Here is a 17,589-nt window from a genome sequence, read left to right as displayed (position 1 = left end):
GATTCTCTGAAGATTTTCCAGTTTTCTTCTATCTTGACATTAACATTCTTTGCCCTAGAAGCTGACCCTAAACAACGGTAGCCCATTTGCTTTTTAACTTTCTTAACTTTTAGATCAGCGGTTCTCAACCTGTGGGTCGCGACCCCAGCAGGGGTCCAACAACCAAAACACAGGGGTTGCCTAAAGGCACAGGTTGAGAACCGCTGTCTTAGATGAAATTCTCTAACTCTAACTTGGCACTTGTAATTAAAAAGGAGTTTCTGGACCCAATTTCCAACATGTGGAGGGGATACTTTCTCACACATACAAGAAATGCTCCGGACACCGGCATGATGTCCTACAATTGAATTCGGTGCTGACATTATTTGCCTGCAGGTTCCTCAGATTCTGCAGCTTCGGGGTTCAGTCCTACAAGACTGCACACACACCCCCTACCACCAACTTCAGACACCAGTCGCAAGCCCAGGCTGTTACCTGCCTTTCTGACCAACTTGTTAGACCAGAGGTTCCCCCAGCCCCTTCCTCGGATTCAATTAATTTGCTAGAGCAGCTCACAAAACTCGGAGAAACATTTTACTGACTAGATCACCGGCTCGTTAGGAAGAGCCGATGGAAGAGATGCACAGGGCAAGTTGCGGGAAGTGGCGTGGGCTTCCGCCTCTCCCAGTCACACCCCTCTTCCCGATCGCCACGTGTTCGCTGACCCGGAAGCCCTTCAAACCCCTTCCTACTCCCTCCTCTCGGGTTTTTTATGGAGACTTCGACACATAGGCATGATTACTGAAATCACTGGTCATTTGGCAATTGATTCAACCTTCAGCCCCTCTCCCCTCCCTAGAGGTTGGGGATCGGGACGATCATTACCTTGTTGATTCTCCTGGAACCAGTCCTCATTCACAAGTGCTTCCAAAAGTCATCTCATTCATTCAGATACCTAAAGATAGCTTCATCACCCCCAAACATTTAGGAAATTGGAAGGACTTGAGGAGTTGTGAGTCAGACACTGTGGATGAAGGCGACATTTCTGTGAGAAATATATTTTGGTAGTCTGCCTCAATGTCACACTTTTCTTTATTCTCTTCGGTCTTGGAACAGGTCCAGGAGCAGGTCAAGTTGCTGGAGAAGCGTGCGGTGCACCTGGCTGTGGGGACTCCGGGGAGGATTAAAGAACTCGTCAAACAAGGTACTAACATAGCCAGTGAGTCTCCTCAGAGCTGAGAGCTTGCCTTCCCCCCATGTGAGTTATGGGATGCCACATGTGTGATGTAGTGAAACCAGCTCTCTATGTTAATCAGGAGGTGGAAACTCAGCCCTCAGTCTCTGAAGGCAGCCGGCAGGTGTACTGGAGTAGGGAATGATACGGACTGTGGCAAACTGCAGCCCAGTTAAATCTCAGTCACTTTCAGCAGGTTAGTGGAGCCACAGTTAATTCCATCAGTTTGCTCCCTCTGGCATCCGTAGAGCCGGACGTGGTAGTATTTCCCTCTCCCTTAACTGAGTCTTGGTTCCCCAAGACTCCCATTCCACTTGAGAGCTGGTATGTAAAATGTGTTGAAACAAAAATGCTGTTTTTGTAAATGAAATTCCGGTATTCTAGATTATTTCTTTCAAATACATTTCTCTTTTAATGCTTTACCCAGAAAGTATTCCAGACAATATCCACCTGCTAACCTACTGATGATCTTATTACCCATTCTAGCTTCCAGACAGATTAAAGATTTCTTGTCAATACTCATTTTCAAATTACTTCTTTACAATAGCAATAGAACACTGTTTTATAACTGACAGGAGTTATTGTGTTCATCAGTATAGCAACTCAGTATAGAGATGGTCTTTTGCCAGGAAACCAACGAAAACTAACAATACTAGTGTTTCTCTCCAGATGAAAGCCACCAAGGTTAAATGAACACACTGTGTACAGAGTCCTGTGCAACTTCAAGTAACAAACTGGAGGCCCCAGATGAGGAAGGGAAACAAAATATGTTTTGAGTTCCTGTTTGTTCTTAGCAGTATGCTAGACATGCTTACACTTACTTATCTAGTACCCATGTCAGCCTTGAGGCTGGCGTTCTTATTTCTTACGAGAGAAAATTAAAGTTCCCAAGGGTTAGGTGGCCCTTTCAAACTCATTCAGTCTAGGCCTTCCTGGTTCCTGAACCTTTCCCACTCAGGGAGCTCCTGACCCCATTGATGAGAAAAGTGCACATAGAATTAGACTGACAATACAGGACAGTAAGGGCCAAGGGCCAAGGGAGCACTTCTGGGCCCTCGAGGAGTTGAAGCGAGGGAGAGGTTGATGTGGCAGCCGAACCTGCAAGGAAAGCTTTGCAGAGGAAAGAGTGTTTCTCTGGTCTCTTAAGTATGGGGACCATGAGACTAGGATCTTTGAAGTATGCAGATGTGAGGAGAGCATTCAGGAATGGGAGCAGAGCTGAGTCAGAGGGAAGGCAGAGAGGCACGTGGTATATATGGAGGAGACGATACATAAGCAATACTGTGAGGGGTTTAAGGGCCCTTATGATGGACTCGGACCTCCCGCTTGAGATCCCAGGTCCAGCAACTTACCATACATGCTCTGTGACCTTGGCAAGTTACTTAACCTTTCTAAACCCGCTTCTCTGTTGGAATGACAGAGTTGGTCACTGTACCGTTCTCAAAGGATCATTATGAAAATTAAATGCCAATAAGGAGCTGAACACAGTGAGGGTCATACTTCAAGAACTCGGCAAGTACTAGTAGTTATTTTTATTAAAGAAACCTCCTCTCTTATTTGGAGACTTTGTGGGCTATGGTAGCTAGTGACTCAACTGGAAAAAAAAGTCAGATTATTCAGGGAGGACCTTGAACAGTAAGCCAAGGCATGTGAATTTTTGTCTTGTGACTCTAAAAGGGCGATGAAAATGAAGGGACGGATGAGAGGTGCTCATAGTCCACCTGTGAGACACAGAGTCGAGGGAGCTCAGCTGGACAGCAGGAGAGGCCGGGGGCACTGCCTGTCCCTCAGCTCCCCCTCCCTGGACTACAGGGTGTTGTCTATATGTCACCAGCCCTGATGCAATAGAACCACTCTTTTTTGTATATAAAGGACAGAGAGAAAATAGAGCTGTACAGATTGTCAAAGTTAAATTTCTACAAAGTTGTGAGAACTCATTATGAAACATTGTTTCATTGAAGGAGTGGGAAAATCATTTTTATAATACTAATAAAAATAACTTTTACTTCCAATTCTGGTTGGATAAATGGTTTACTATTCATTAATCACAGATGTTACACTACATAGAAAGTGTTTAAAGAGAGCAATTCTAGACTCTAGAAACTGAAAGTCTAACAAAGACAAATGGCACATGACTCATTTTACGTAGCTCTTTATGACTTTAGACATTTATATGTGTGATATATTAAAGAGAGTTCCAGATATCAAATATCTCAGGACATTGAGATCTATACAATTATAGACAGAATGGTATTGTTTTAATTTTAAAATGAAGGGAAATTTCTGACCATAAGAGCCTTTGAAAAATGCAAATAGGTACAGAAGAGAAAATAATACACTTTAGAGATAATCTGTTAATATTGAATATATTTCCTTTTAGTCTTTTTTCTATATATTTCATATATTTTTATAAGGAGAACTCATACTGTATATCATAACTTTATGACCTACTGTTTTCATGTAATGTATCTCATGAGGACTTTCCTTGTCGTGAAATAGTTTTAATATTTTATTTTTAGTGGCTATATAATATGCTATTGTAAAGTTAGGTTTTTTTCCCAGTTTTATTGAGATATGATTGACATACAACATTGTATCAGTTCAAGATGTACAACATATTGATTCAATATACATATATATTGCAAAATGATTACCATAGTAAGTTTAAGTTAACATCAGTCACCTCACATAGTTCCCTTTTTTTTTTTTTTTAGTAAGAAAGAAGATGGGGGGAAGGAGAGAGATGAGAAGCATCAACTCATCATTGCGACACCTTAGTTGTTCATTGATTGCGTCTTATATGTGCCTTGACGGGGGGGAGGGAGCTCCAGCTGAACAAGTGACCCCTTGCTCAAGCCAGTGGCCCAGGGCTCAGGTCAGCAACCTTGGGCCTCAAGCCAGTGACCATAGGATCATGTTGATGACCCCATGCTCATGCTCCAGCCTGTGAGCCCACACTCATGCTGGTGAGCCCACACTCATGCTGGTGAGCCCACACTCATGCTCCAGCCTGTGAGCCCACACTCAAGCTGGTGAGCCCACACTCATGCTGGTGAGCCCACACTCATGCTCCAGCCTGCGAGCCCACACTCATGCTGGTGAGCCCACACTCAAGCTGGTGAGCCCACACTCATGCTGGTGAGCCCACACTCATGCTCCAGCCTGTGAGCCCACACTCATGCTGGTGAGCCCACACTCAAGCTGGTGAGCCCACACTCATGCTGGTGAGCCCACACTCATGCTCCAGCCTGTGAGCCCACACTCATGCTGGTGAGCCCACACTCATGCTCCAGCCTGTGAGCCCACACTCATGCTGGTGAGCCCACACTCAAGCTGGTGAGCCCACACTCATGCTGGTGAGCCCACACTCATGCTCCAGCCTGTGAGCCCACACTCATGCTGGTGAGCCCACACTCAAGCTGGTGAGCCCACACTCAAGCTGGCAACCTTGGGGTTTTGAACCTGGGACCTCAGCGTCCCGGGCAAGGCTCTATCCACTGCGCCTCCACTGGTCAGGCAGTTATATTTTTTTTTCTTGTGATGAGAATTTTTAAGATCTACTCTCTTAGCAACTTTCAAATGTACAATTGTTAACTGTAGCCACCATGCATACATTACATCACCAGAGCTTATTTATCTTATAACTGGAAGTTTTTACCTTTTGACCATCTTCACCGTTCCCCTCATCCTCATCTCTGTCAGCCACCAGTCTGTTCTCTGTATCAGCGAGCTCAGTTTTAGACTCCACATATAAGTGAGATCACAGAATATCTGTCTTTGTCTGATTTATTTCACTTAGTGTGGTACCCTTTAGATTCGTCCATGTGTTTGCAAAAGACAGGATTTTCTTCTTTTTCGGCTGAATAATATTCTATTCTATATTTATATCACTTCTTTTGACCTTTCATTCATGGACGAACAGTTTGATTGGTTTTATGTCTTGGCTATAATGCTATAGTGAACATGGGGCTACAGATATATTTCTGAGATAGTGATGTTATTTTCTGTAGTTATATACCCAGAAATGGGATAGCTGGATCATATGGTAGTTATCTTTTTAATGTTTTGAGGAACTTCCATACTGTTTTTACATAGTGGCTGCAGCAGTTTTTGTTCCCACTATCAGGGTACAGGGGTTCTCTTTTCTCAATGGCCTTGCTAACACTTGTTATCTTTTGTCTTTTTTTATTTTTTTATTTTTTTTATTTTTCTGAAGTGAGAAGCAGGGAGGCAGAGAGACAGACTCCCACATGCGCCTGACCGGAATCTACCTGGCATGCCCACCAGGGGGCGATGCTCTGCCCATCTGGGGCTTTGCTTTGTTGCAATTGGAGCCATTCTAGCACCTGAGGCAGAGGCCATGGAGCCATCCTCAGTGTCCAGGCCAACTCTGCTCCAATGAAGCCTTGGCTGCGGGAGGGGAAGAGAGACATAAAGAGAAAGGGAGAGGGGAAGGGTGGAGAAGCAGACGGGCTCTTCTCCTATGTGCCCTGGCCAGGAATCGAACCCGGGACTTGCACACGCCACACCAATGCTCCTTCCACTGAGCAAACCAGCCAGGGCCTATCTTTTGTCTTTTTGATAACAGATTTGAAGTGATACCTCATTGTGGTTTTGATTTGCATTTTCCTGATGATGAGTGATGTTCAGTATCTTTTCATGTACTTTTTGGCCATTTGGATGTCTCCTTTGGAAAAATTTCCATTCAGTTCCTCTCCCCATTTTTAAATCAGATTATTTGGCGGGGAGGGGGGGTATTTTTGCTATCAAGGTATATTAGTTCTTTCTATATTTTGTATATAAACCTAAGTTAGATTTTTTTTGTAATTCTATTAGGGTTGAATATTTAGGTTGTTTTTGATTTTTAGCTATTATAAATAATACTGCATGATCATCTTAGCGAGTAACTATCAATTTATTTAAATTTGTGATGTTTTATTAGGATATGTCATAGAAGGAAAGTTATTTTATCAAATAGGAAGCATTGTAAAGCTTCTATTCTATAATGCTGTAAAGCCAGTAGCCACGGGCACCATCACAGCCACCTGGGCCATGCAGGTTCACATTTGACTTGGACAGACAGTAATGAAACAACGGAGCCAAGAACTGGCAGGCCATTACCTTTAATCCTAGCTCACACCCCACGGGTGAGAAATACACACAATGGGAAAACACTTCCCTTTCCATTCATGGCTCCCAAAGCCACTGACTCATCCGAGTATTCCTGGAATCAAAGGTTTCTACCTCACCAGCCTTATTCACCTCTGTTCCCCATCTCCTTCTCCCTGCACAAACTCTGTACAAACTGGCTTCTCCTTCAGCACTCCACTATTTGGCTGCCTCTCCTCTGCAATGCTGATGGCAGGAACCAAGTGAGAGCGCCCCAGGTCTGCCTTATTTTATAGCGTAGAAATTAAAGCCTTTAAGCCTATATACAAATAAGGAAATCTGATACAAAACCACTTATCTGAGGCATAGGAGTGCACCACCCCACATCATGCAACAATCAAGGGTGTGAGGAAAAGCTTAGTTTTGAAAAGAGCTTAGTATTAAAAGGGTGAGAAAGGCTTAGTCTTAAAACTAAGCCTTAGGCTATAAGGACCTTGCCAGCCTACAGCCTGTCCCCTACACCCAAGGCAAACTATAAGCGAGCAAACATATACATCATATTTACCAACTTATTTGACTAACAAATGCCCAGTTGCCTTCTAGAGAGGTTGTATTTGTTTGCTTTGCCAACAGCTGTGAAATATTTTTAAGGGAAGCCTATCAACCCATTGTCTTTATTTACTGTTTTTAATTTTTTCAGAGTTTTAAGTAAGAGGCATTACAATTATGAGAAGCATGAAAAACTGTTTTGTGCAGAGAGGGAAATATTGAAAGAATCGCAGGAAAGTTGAAGGGAAGTGCTGCGGTTTGTAAAGAAAGGCTCCGGTGTTGCCCTGCGTGGGGCAGTGGGAGGAAAACGTGGGGCATGAGAAGAGTCACTGTGCCCCCTCGGCGGCCTCTGAGAGGCAGACCACCCCTGAGGTCCCCTGGGACCCGCACTCCATTAGTGTCTGTAGACGGACAGGAAGACAGTGGGGATGGAGTCCTTAAGTGGTTTTCCAGTCTCCTCAAAGGATAACGGCCTTTGAATATGGTCCATTTACCTTTGTGATAAGGTGCCAAGAAACTATAAAACTTAGCATGAGCAACGCCATTTTAAAGAGGAAAAGTCAGGCCTCTTACCCCCTCCTTTCTGTGAAGAAAGGAAAGAGAGGAATGCAGGAGGAAGGGCTTGCAAGGGCAACTGTGTCAGCTAAGTCATAATTTAACCCCAGAGCAAGGAAGATGGAACTTATCCGAGAATCCCTTCACTTCTCTTAAAAGCCTTTAGGGCAGTGGTTCTCAAAGTGTGCGCCAGGGCATACTGGTGCGCCCTAGATTTCCAGGTGCGCCCTATGGTATTCCAGAGAAATACCTGTTCAGGACCAAAAAACCAATAGGGTTTTTGGAGTTTAGATTTTGGGGGGACAGAGGTGTGGGGAATTGGCTGTAAGCTGACAGTCTGCCCAACCCCCCACCTCACTTGCCTGATTAGGTTGCAAAAGGCTGTTAAGCTGTGGTGCTGGATTGTTTATACTACCCCCCATGTTCCCCAGAAAGACTGGAGGCAAGTTTCTTCTATCTTTTGTTTGGTGTAAAGTTAAGATGATACGTATGGTGGGGGTTTTTTGCACTCAACACAAGAGTAAAAAGAGAGGAATTCTTCAATGTATTGACAAGGAAATGAGAGTTTGCTTTTCAAATATGTAAGGCCAGTAGCCGTGGCCACCATCACAGCCGCCTGGCCAATGCAGGTTCACATTTGATTCGGACAGATGGTAATGAAATAACGGAGCCAAGAACTGGCAGGCCATTACATATAATCCTAGCTCGCACCCAGTGGGTGAGAAATACACACAGTGGGAAGACACTTCCCTTTCCATTCAGGGCTCCCAAAGCCACTGACTCATCTGAGTATTTCTAGAATCAAAGGTTTCTAGCTCACCAGACTTATTCACCTCTGTTCCCCATCTCCTTCTCTCTGCACAAACTCTGCACAAACTGGCTTCTCCTTCAGTACTCTGCCATCTTGGCTGCCTTTCTGCTGCAATGCTAATTTCAGGAACCGAGAGAGCAAGCCCCCAGTCTGCTCCATTTTATAGTGTAGAAATCAAAACCTTTAAGCCAATACAGTGGTACCTTGAGATATGAGTTTAATTCGTTCTGTAACCGAGCTCGTAAGTCAGCCATCTCGTATATCAAACAAATATCTCCCATTTAAAATACCTGAAATAGCCTGACCAGGCAGTGGCGCAGTGGATAGAGCATCGGACTGGGATGTGGAAGGACCCAGGTTCGAGACCCCGAGGTCGCCAGCTTGAGCGTTGGCTCATCTGGTTTGAGCAAGGCTCACCAGCTTGAACCCAAGGTCGCTGGCTCAAGCAAGGGGTTACTCAGTCTGCTGTAGCCCCACGGTCAAGGCACATATGAGAAAGCAATCAATGAACAACTAAGGTGTCGCAACGTGCAACGAAAAACTAATGATTGATGCTTCTCATCTCTCCGTTCCTGTCTGTCTGTCCCTATCTATCCCTCTCTCTGACTCTCTCTATCTGTGTCTCTGTAAAAAAAAAAAACAACAAAAAACAAAAAACCTGAAATGGAGTTAATCCATTCCAGCCCTATGAAACATCCCCAAACCATCCTAAATTATGAAAAAAGACGTTTTTAATTAAGAAACACACATGTATACTTTACCAATGCATAACAAAATATATGAAATAAAAAAAGTGTTATTTAGTACTGTATTCTTACCTCGGAGACAGACGAGTGTGGATAATGGAGGTGAATGGCGGAGGAGGAGGGAGGGAGGAAGGGAAGCAGGCACTGTAGACACGTAAACTAAAACTGCACTTTCTTAACACTAAATGTAAACTAAAACTGCATTTTCTTTACTTTAAACAAAACTAAAATTGCACTTTCTTTACTTAAAATAAAACCACAAAAACTTAATTGTAAAATAATGCACTTTCTTAACTTTAAACTTAATCTAAGCTTAACATTACATATTTTTCATTTAATCATCACCTGTTTTTGCCTTTTTGGCTGCACTTTCGGCACTTTCACTTGCAGGACTTTTGTATAAAAATCTATCCAAAGAGGTTTGCTTTTGCCTGACTTTTACAATGTTACAGAAATGTGACAAACAAGTGTCATTAAAAAGTACTGAAGCACGACCAGTTGAAACTTTTTCTGGGTGTTTCTTTTCAGTGAAACTTGAAAGCTTCTCCCATGTTGCCAGCATGTCTTTAATTTCACTTGTAGAAATCACTTCTTCCGACTTTACCTCTTCCTCACTACTAATCTCTTGCTAAAGCTCCGTATATTGCATCATCTGTAGCTCCCTCAACTCCTCAGTTTAGAGTTCCTCGTCGTGTTCCTCAGTGAGCTCATTTACGTCACTCTCATCTACCTCCAGACCCATCGACTTTCCGAGGGACACAATCTCCTCCAACGGTTCTACCTCGGTCTCGGTATCTGGTTCAAATCCTTCGAAGTCCCTGTCTGCAACAACATCAGGCCATAACTTTTTTCATGCTGAGTTCAAGGTTCTTCTTGTAACCTCTTGCCATGCCAAGTCAATAATGCATAAACATATCACGATGTTGTAGTGATCTTTCCAAAACTCTCGAAGGGTTAGAATTGTATTCTCAGTCACCTCAAAGAAGTAGCAGAACAAGTGCTTTGTGTAAAGCTTTTTAAAGTTGGAAATGACCTACTGATCCATAGCTTGCAAGATTGAAGTCGTGTTGGGTGGGAGGTAGAGGACTTTCACGAATTTGAACTCATTGAGAATGTCATCTTCAAGACCAGCTGGAGCACTTTCAAGGATTAGTAATGCTTTCATCAGGCGTTTATTTTTCTCAAAGATATTTCTTCACTGCAGGACCAAAGACAAGATTTACCCATTCAATAAAAAACTGCCACATAATCCATGCCCTAGCATTGGCGTGCCACATAACCTGCAGTTTTTCTTTAAGAATCTTGTGAGTCTTAAAGGCTCAAGGATTTTTGGAATGATACACTAGCAATGGCTTTACTTTACAATCACCGCTAGCATTAACACACAATGCAAGGGTCAGACGGTCCTTCATGGGTTTATGGCCTGACAGCTTCTTCTCTGCCGTGATGAAAGTTCTCTGGGGCATTTTTTTCAAAACAATCCTGTTTTGTCACAGTTGAACACTTGTTGGGGGATGTAGCCTTCTTTTGCGATAAGCGCAGCAAAACGTGTGATGTACTCCTCAGCTGCCTTAACGTCAGCACTCGCAGCTTCACCATGCCTCACCACCGAGTGGATGCCAGATCTCTTGAAATTTTCAAACCAGCCGTGACTTGCCTTAAAAGTATCTTCTGCTGCCTCTTTTGAGGTTGACGGTTCTTTCTTCTTCAAGTCGCTGTAAATAATACAGGCCTTTTTGCATATTACAGTCTCCGTCACTGTATCTCCTGCCAGCTCTTTCTCATTCACCCACACCAGCAGAAGCTTCTCCATTTCTTCATGGGTATTTGTCCTTAATTGGGACAGAATTGTAGTTCCTTTCACTGGATTTGCGCTTTTGATGGCATTCTTTTGTTTAAAGATGGTACAAATTGTAGATGTATTGCAGTTGTACAGCCTTGCCAGTTCAATCACTCGTACACCACGCTTATGTTTTTCTATTATTTCTTACTTTACTTCTATCGACATCATTCTCTTCTTCTTCTCATCACTGTCCTTTACACTCATTTTCTTCAGCCCCATGATAGCACACAAAAAAAGTTAGTAAAAAATGCAAAAATGATGCAAGAACGAGTGCAGCACACAAGATTCGACTTGATTCTGTGGGTAACACATGAGAAAGAATGAGATGCTGGTGTTGTGCTGCTGATACTGGACCCGTGCGCCAACTAGCGGCAGCTTCCCGAATCACGATTCATATCTCGGAATTTCACTCAGATCTCAAACAAAAATATGGACAGAGTCGCAGCTCATTTCTTAAAAAAAAAAAAAAAAAAAAATTTGTATGTTGGTCTGCTCCTATCTCAAGGTACCACTGTATACAAATAAGGAAGTCTCTGATACAAAGTCACTTATCTGAGGCATAAATGGGATTCCTCATAAGAGTGCACCACCCCACAACATGCAACAGTCAAGGGTGTGGGGAAAAGCTTAGTGTTGAGAAGATCTTAGTATTAAAACGTGGGAAAAGCTTAGTCTTTAAACTAAGCCTTAGGCCCGTGATGGTGAACCTTTTTATAAAAACCGCCCATTTTTGCAGTGCTGGTCAACCTAGTGCCTCCCGCCCACTAGTGGGCGTTCCAGCTTTCATGGTGGGCGGTAGTGGAGCAACCAAATCCTACAGATTTGAGTTTGTCTTAGCCCTCTGTAGTCCGGCCAATAAACTCCTCAAAAATTCATCTGGACTTGATGTCTTTGTGAAATTCGCTGGTCACTTTACAACATCATAACCTCCTTTTCTGCCTAAAATTAACCTCCCTACCCTGTCCTCATCCTTTTGCCCACTCCCTCCTCAATCATGTAGACTCTGATAGACTCAATTCCTCTGAGGGGCCACTCCCTCAAAATGCAGGGATCTTGTCAAATCCCTGTCAGAAATGAAACTTCGCCCTCCCGGGCTTCCTGGAGGCTTTGGATGAATGAGTCTTGGCCAGCACGTGAGCATTTGATAAGCTTAGCAAGAGCAGCTTCCCAGCTCCTCAGAATCAGTGATGAGATTACAAGGGAGCAAGTCTGAGTCCTGCATGAGTCCTTCCCTACCTGAGTTTTGCATCAGGTAGGGAAGCATTTAATTGCAGAGATTAGTTACTCCGGTAGAATGCAGTAAATGAGGCCAAAAGCAACCAGGAGAAGAGTCGTTTTTATTAGCTTATGTCATGAGGTTTTCACTGCAGTAACTCTCTCCCTGTCCCTTTCAGGTGGTCTTGATTTGAACCCCTTAAAGTTTCTGGTGTTTGACTGGAATTGGAGAGATCAGAAGCTGAGGAGAATGATGGACATCCCCGAGGTACCGTGTAACCAGCAATTGCCTTTTATCTTTTTTTTTTATTTGAACTTAAGTTTAAATACGGTAATAGTCTTTGACATGGGAGCCAGCACTCTCTGGCCTTTGACAGTTACTCTCAAGTATACAGAGGCCGTCTCACCCCTGACACACAGCCCTACCCTTTCCACGTGTTTTATAGGAATCAGCCTTGTTTCTTCCCTGAGTGACCGACGGCTTCTGCCGCACCAGGGGCCGTGTCTGTACTGGACCTCTGAGGAACAGGAAGACCTGCAGGGTGTGGCACATTTCCCGGTGCCTTAGAGACACGGCCCCTTTGCTTCTCCTCCCTCGAAGTGCATTTAGAGGTGGGGCACAGACTTGCCTCATTGCCCACATGTCTACATCCCCTAAAACCGAGTTACTTTATTTAGAAAGCCATTTTGGTTTTGGAGGATGGGGGAATTTTTGATGTCTCTGTGGATGAAAACTGGCTGTCTTTGTTGGCACCGCATTAGCTCATTGTATGGCCAGTAGCCACGGCCACCATCACAGCCGCCTGGCCCACGCAGGTTCGCATTTGATTCGGACAGACGGTAATGAAACAATGAAGCCAAGAACTGGTGGGCCATCATCTTTATCCTAGCTTGTACCCAGTGGGGAAGAAATACATACAGTGGTGCCTGACCAGGCGGTGGTGCAGTGAATAGAGCGTTGGGATGCAGAGGACCCAGGTTCGAGAGCCCAAGGTCTCCAGCTTGAGCTCAGGCTCATCTGGTTTGAGCAAAAGCTCACCAGCTTGGACCCAAGGTCGCTGGCTTGAGCAAGGGTTACTCGGTCTGCTGAAGGCCCACGGTCAAGGCACATATGAGAAAGCAATCAATGAACAACTAAGATGTTGCAACGCGCAACGAAAAACTAATGATTGATGCTTCTCATCTCTCTCCGTTCCTGTCTGTCTGTCCCTACCTATCCGTCTTTCTGACTCTCTCTCTGTCTCTGAAAAAAAAAAAAAAAAGAAATACACACAGTGAGAAAACACTTCCCTTTCCATTCAGGGCTCCCAAAGCCACTGACTTATCCAAGGTTCCTAGAATCAAAGGTTTCTACCTCACCAGCCTTTTTCACCTCTGTTCCCCATCTCCTTCTCTCTGCACAAGCTGCACAAACTGGCTTCTCCTTCAGCACTCTGCCATCTTGGCTGCTTCTCCTCTCCTCCACATGGTCTTTCTCTGCTGTCTCCTCTAATGCTAATCTCAGGAACGGAGAGAGAGCAAGCTCCCAGTCTGCCCTATTTTATAGTGTAGAAATCAAACGTTTAAGCCAATATACAAACAAGGAAGTCTCTGATACAAAGTCATTTAGGGTGGAAAAGGCTTAGTCTTAAAACTAAGCCTTAGGTTATAACAACCCTGCCTGCTTACAGCCTGTCCCCCACACCCAATGCAAACTATAAGCAAGCAAACTTATATATCATATTTGCAAACTTATTTGACCAACACTCATTATATATTTATGAAAGTAATTTATTATGATCAGAATGTGAAAAAAATTGATTTGCCACCCATCATGTTACAGGAGGACTAATTTTTGAATCTAGCCAATCGTTTACAAGTAGCTGTTGGAGAGAAAAGGATTTGTGCAGTAGTAAACATGGCTGCCAGTCACCCAGGAATGCATCATGGCAATACTAACTAGCGAAGAGGCTTGGCATTACTCCTCTAACCGTGCCGAATGAATTAATTCACCACATAACACTATATTCCCAGAACATTGAGACAATTTTCTGTTTCCTGCACATACGTGTACACACACGTGCATGCACACACACTCTTTCACTGTCCCCTGAGTTGACTTTTTTTTTTAACTGGTTTACCAATTTGATGTCTAGCACATGAGGCCATATTTATTTCAGTTTTAATGTTAAATCTGAGTAATCCCCTACCAGTTTTCTAATTACAATACTAAGGAGAAAGAGTCACAAAAAACCCTTGTTGCCTGACCAGGCGGTGGCACAGTGGATAGAGCGTAGGACTGGGATGTGGAAGGACCCAGGTTCGAGACCCCGAGGTCACCAGCTTGAGCATGGGCTCATCTGGTTTAAGCAAAAGCTCACCAGCTGGGACCCAAGCTCGCTGGCTCGAGCAAGGGGTTACTTGGTCTGCTGTAGCCCCACGGTCAAGGCACATATGAGAAAGCAATCAATGAACAACTAAGGTGTCACAACGCGCAACGAAAAACTGATGATTGATGCTTCTCATCTCTCCATTCCTGTCTGTCTGTCCTTGACTATCCCTCTCTCTGACTCTCTCTCTGTCTCTGTAAAAAATAAAAAAATTAAAATTAAAAAATTTTAAAAAACCTTGTCACCCATAGTTATCATGTTGATGTCATTGTTAGCAGTTATTCTATATCGAAATATTGTGTATAATGTGGAAACATTTTGGATAGCTTTGTATGAGATTTTATTCTGATTGGCTGCAAACAAAAGGCACTTTAATGAAACTGATGTTTTAAAAAATACCTCTTCCTTTGCTTGTGTGAATACTCCATCTCTGAATATAATATGGGTTAGGATTTTGCTGTCCCTGACTCTGGCCATAACAGCTACATAAGGACCAGGGAGTCCGGGTGGTTGATTTAATTCACCATACCATCTTTTCTTGATCTTAACCTTTTTTTTTCCTTTTCTCTCATTTAGATAAGAAAGGAGGTTTTTGAACTTCTGGAAATGGGAGTCCTCAGTCTGTGCAAGTCAGAATCTTTGAAGCTGGGCCTTTTCTAAGTCTGTGTCCTGATGAAGATGCCAGCTTTCATAGAGGGCTTTGCATCTCGTGTGATGGATGTGGCGCACTGCAGACACTCAGTGAATACCAGCTACTGTTTTATTGTATTAGCTGCGTGGATCACTGGGAATGTTTGATAGGGATTCTTTGACCAAAGTGAATCCATCCTTTGCCAGCTCCCTTTATAATAAAGTATCATCTGCTTGTGTTTCTCCACCCGACTGGCCTGTAATGTCACCGTCCAGGAGGAGGGGAAGAACAGCTGGATGACCTGGGGCAAAACACTTCCCCTCTGGGCCTCAGTTTGATCAGCTGCAAAATGGGTATGGTGTTTCACAGGACTGTTGAGGATTGCATGTGATGGGGCAGGAGGAGCAGACGTGTAAACTGTGCAGTCTGGTTTCCGTGTGGAGGCGGCAGTAGTAGGAGCAGCAGGACCTGCAAGTGTGTGTGGCACTTTGTAAACATAGAAGACAACAATATAGCTACAAATGTCTTCATCGTTCATTTTAAACTTGTTATTTTGAAATCAAAATAAAAAAACCTTTATAGAAAAGTTACAAAAATAGTACAGAGAATTTCCATCTGCCCTCCCCCCCTCCCCCAGCTTCTCCCAATGTTGACATCATTTATCACCATGGTACAATTATCAAAACTGAGAAATCAACGTTGCTACGGTAGAATTAACTAAACTACAGACTTTATTTGATTTCACCAGTTTTTCCACTGATGTCTGTTTTCTATTTTCTAGTCCAGGATCCAGTCAAGGATCTCACATTGTATTTAATCGCCGTACCTCCTTAGTTTCCTCAGATTGGTGACTGTTCCTCAGTCTCTCCTTTGTTTCTTGACCTTGACACTTGTGGAGAGTGCTGGTCAGGTGTCCTGTGGAATGTTCCTCAATTTGAGTTTGTCGATTATTTTCTGAATTTTTTTGGCCAGAATCCCACAGAAGTGACATGACCTTTTTAATGTATGCTAGCAGGGGGTACATTATTTCTGTTGGTCTTATTACTGGTGATGTCAACCTTGTTCACACGGTTATAATGGTGTCTGCTAAATTTTGCCCCTGTGAAGTTACTATTTCTCCCTTTGTAATTAATATTTATCTTGGCGGAAATACTTAGAGGTTACACAGATTTTCTGTTTTCCCTCATACTTTGCCTACTAGTTTTAGCAACACTAGTACTTGCCTGAAACCTTATTACTCTAGTGATTTTTCTGTTTCCCTCATTTCTTCAGTATTTTCTAATTGGAATTCTTCCGTAAGAAAGAGCCGTCTCTTTCTTCCATTTTCTTGTTCAATTGTTTATTTACATCAGTATAGATTTATGAATGCTTATTTTGCTCTATGGGCTATATATAACTCAATACTACTGGTTTTTAGTTTGATGCTCAAATTCACTTTTTACTTGTTTAACGCTTATTGATTACCCATTCTGTATCAACCTTTCACTTACGTATAGTCTGTCATGTTAAATCATGGACATAGTCCTGAAGAAAAAGTATTATTATTCACATTTTACACATGTTGAAACTGAACCTCAGAAAGGACGTACAGTGGTTTTAAGTAGCAAAACCAGAAGTTCCCAGAACCCTGTGCTCACTTCCGGACAATGTGATTGCCTTGTTAAGGGATTCAGGCTTATAAATCAAGTAAGAGATAAAAAAAAAAAAAAAAGCAAACAGATGCCACTACTGGTATATGAAATTCCACATTTGAATACTGTAAAATTTTAAGTGAGCCTGACCTGTGGTGGTGCAGTGGATAAAGCGTCGACCTGGAAATGCTGAGGTCGCCGGTTCGAAACCCTGGGCTTGCCTGGTCAAGGCACATATGGGAGTTGATGCTTCCAGCTCCTCCCCCCTGTCTCTCTCTCCTCTCTCTCCCCCTCTCTGTCTCTTTCTCTCTCCTCTCTAAAATGAATAAATAAAAAGAAAAAAAATTAAAAAAAATTAAAGAAAAAAGTTTAAGTGAGCCCGGCAGTCTAGCCAGTCAAACTAGCAAACACACACTGTGGACAGCTCTGACTTTGTAGCGGACCTCTGTTCTCTGGGAGCAACCTGCAGAGACTCAAAGGAGAGAAAAGCAAGTTTTATTCTACAAGACCCTGACCCAGACCCAACCAGTTAGAGGAAAAAGAAAAATGCCTCCACAATATGAAAATGTATTCAGTTGGGGCTAAACTTAGCCCTGTTGTTTTCAGCCCTTTAGTCCTAACATGTGCGATGTTCTTGACCAATGGTAAGGAAAAAAATGAATCATATGCCTTCCCAATACAGGCATTTAACTTCTGGTCAATTAATATGTCTTAGCTTAATCTATAAGAAAACATCAAGCATGATTGTATAAGATCTGCAGATTGAGACACGCAGTCTGCATTTCAAAATACAGATCAATCCACTAGCCACTATTAATTTACCAAAACCAAACACTGGGACCGTCCTGATGATTATGTTTGCAGATAAGTCTGTGTGGGTGTGAGTGTACCCCACACATAACGACCACTCCTGATTC

General features: G+C 43.1%; 1 protein-coding gene across 5 annotated transcripts in view; it reads left to right on the top strand.

Moving 5' to 3' along the window:
- CMSS1 (cms1 ribosomal small subunit homolog) overlaps window positions 1-15,287 on the top strand; it is a 419,693-nt gene extending 404,406 nt beyond the window's left edge. For all 5 annotated transcript variants that reach the window (XM_066347859.1, XM_066347858.1, XM_066347860.1 and 2 more), the window contains 3 exons: window positions 1,096-1,183; window positions 12,221-12,309; window positions 14,987-15,287. In XM_066347859.1, coding sequence (XP_066203956.1) covers window positions 1,096-1,183; window positions 12,221-12,309; window positions 14,987-15,070 — 261 coding nt within the window. In that variant the 3' untranslated portion in view covers window positions 15,071-15,287. The remainder of the gene's footprint in view (window positions 1-1,095; window positions 1,184-12,220; window positions 12,310-14,986) is intronic.
- Window positions 15,288-17,589: the final 2,302 nt, after the last annotated feature.

The sequence above is a fragment of the Saccopteryx leptura genome, chromosome 8 (assembly GCF_036850995.1).
Source record: "Saccopteryx leptura isolate mSacLep1 chromosome 8, mSacLep1_pri_phased_curated, whole genome shotgun sequence".
Classification (NCBI taxonomy): Eukaryota; Metazoa; Chordata; class Mammalia; order Chiroptera; family Emballonuridae; genus Saccopteryx; species Saccopteryx leptura.
Note: the sequence above shows the minus strand (reverse complement) of the source record. Positions and strands in the feature narration are given on the sequence as shown.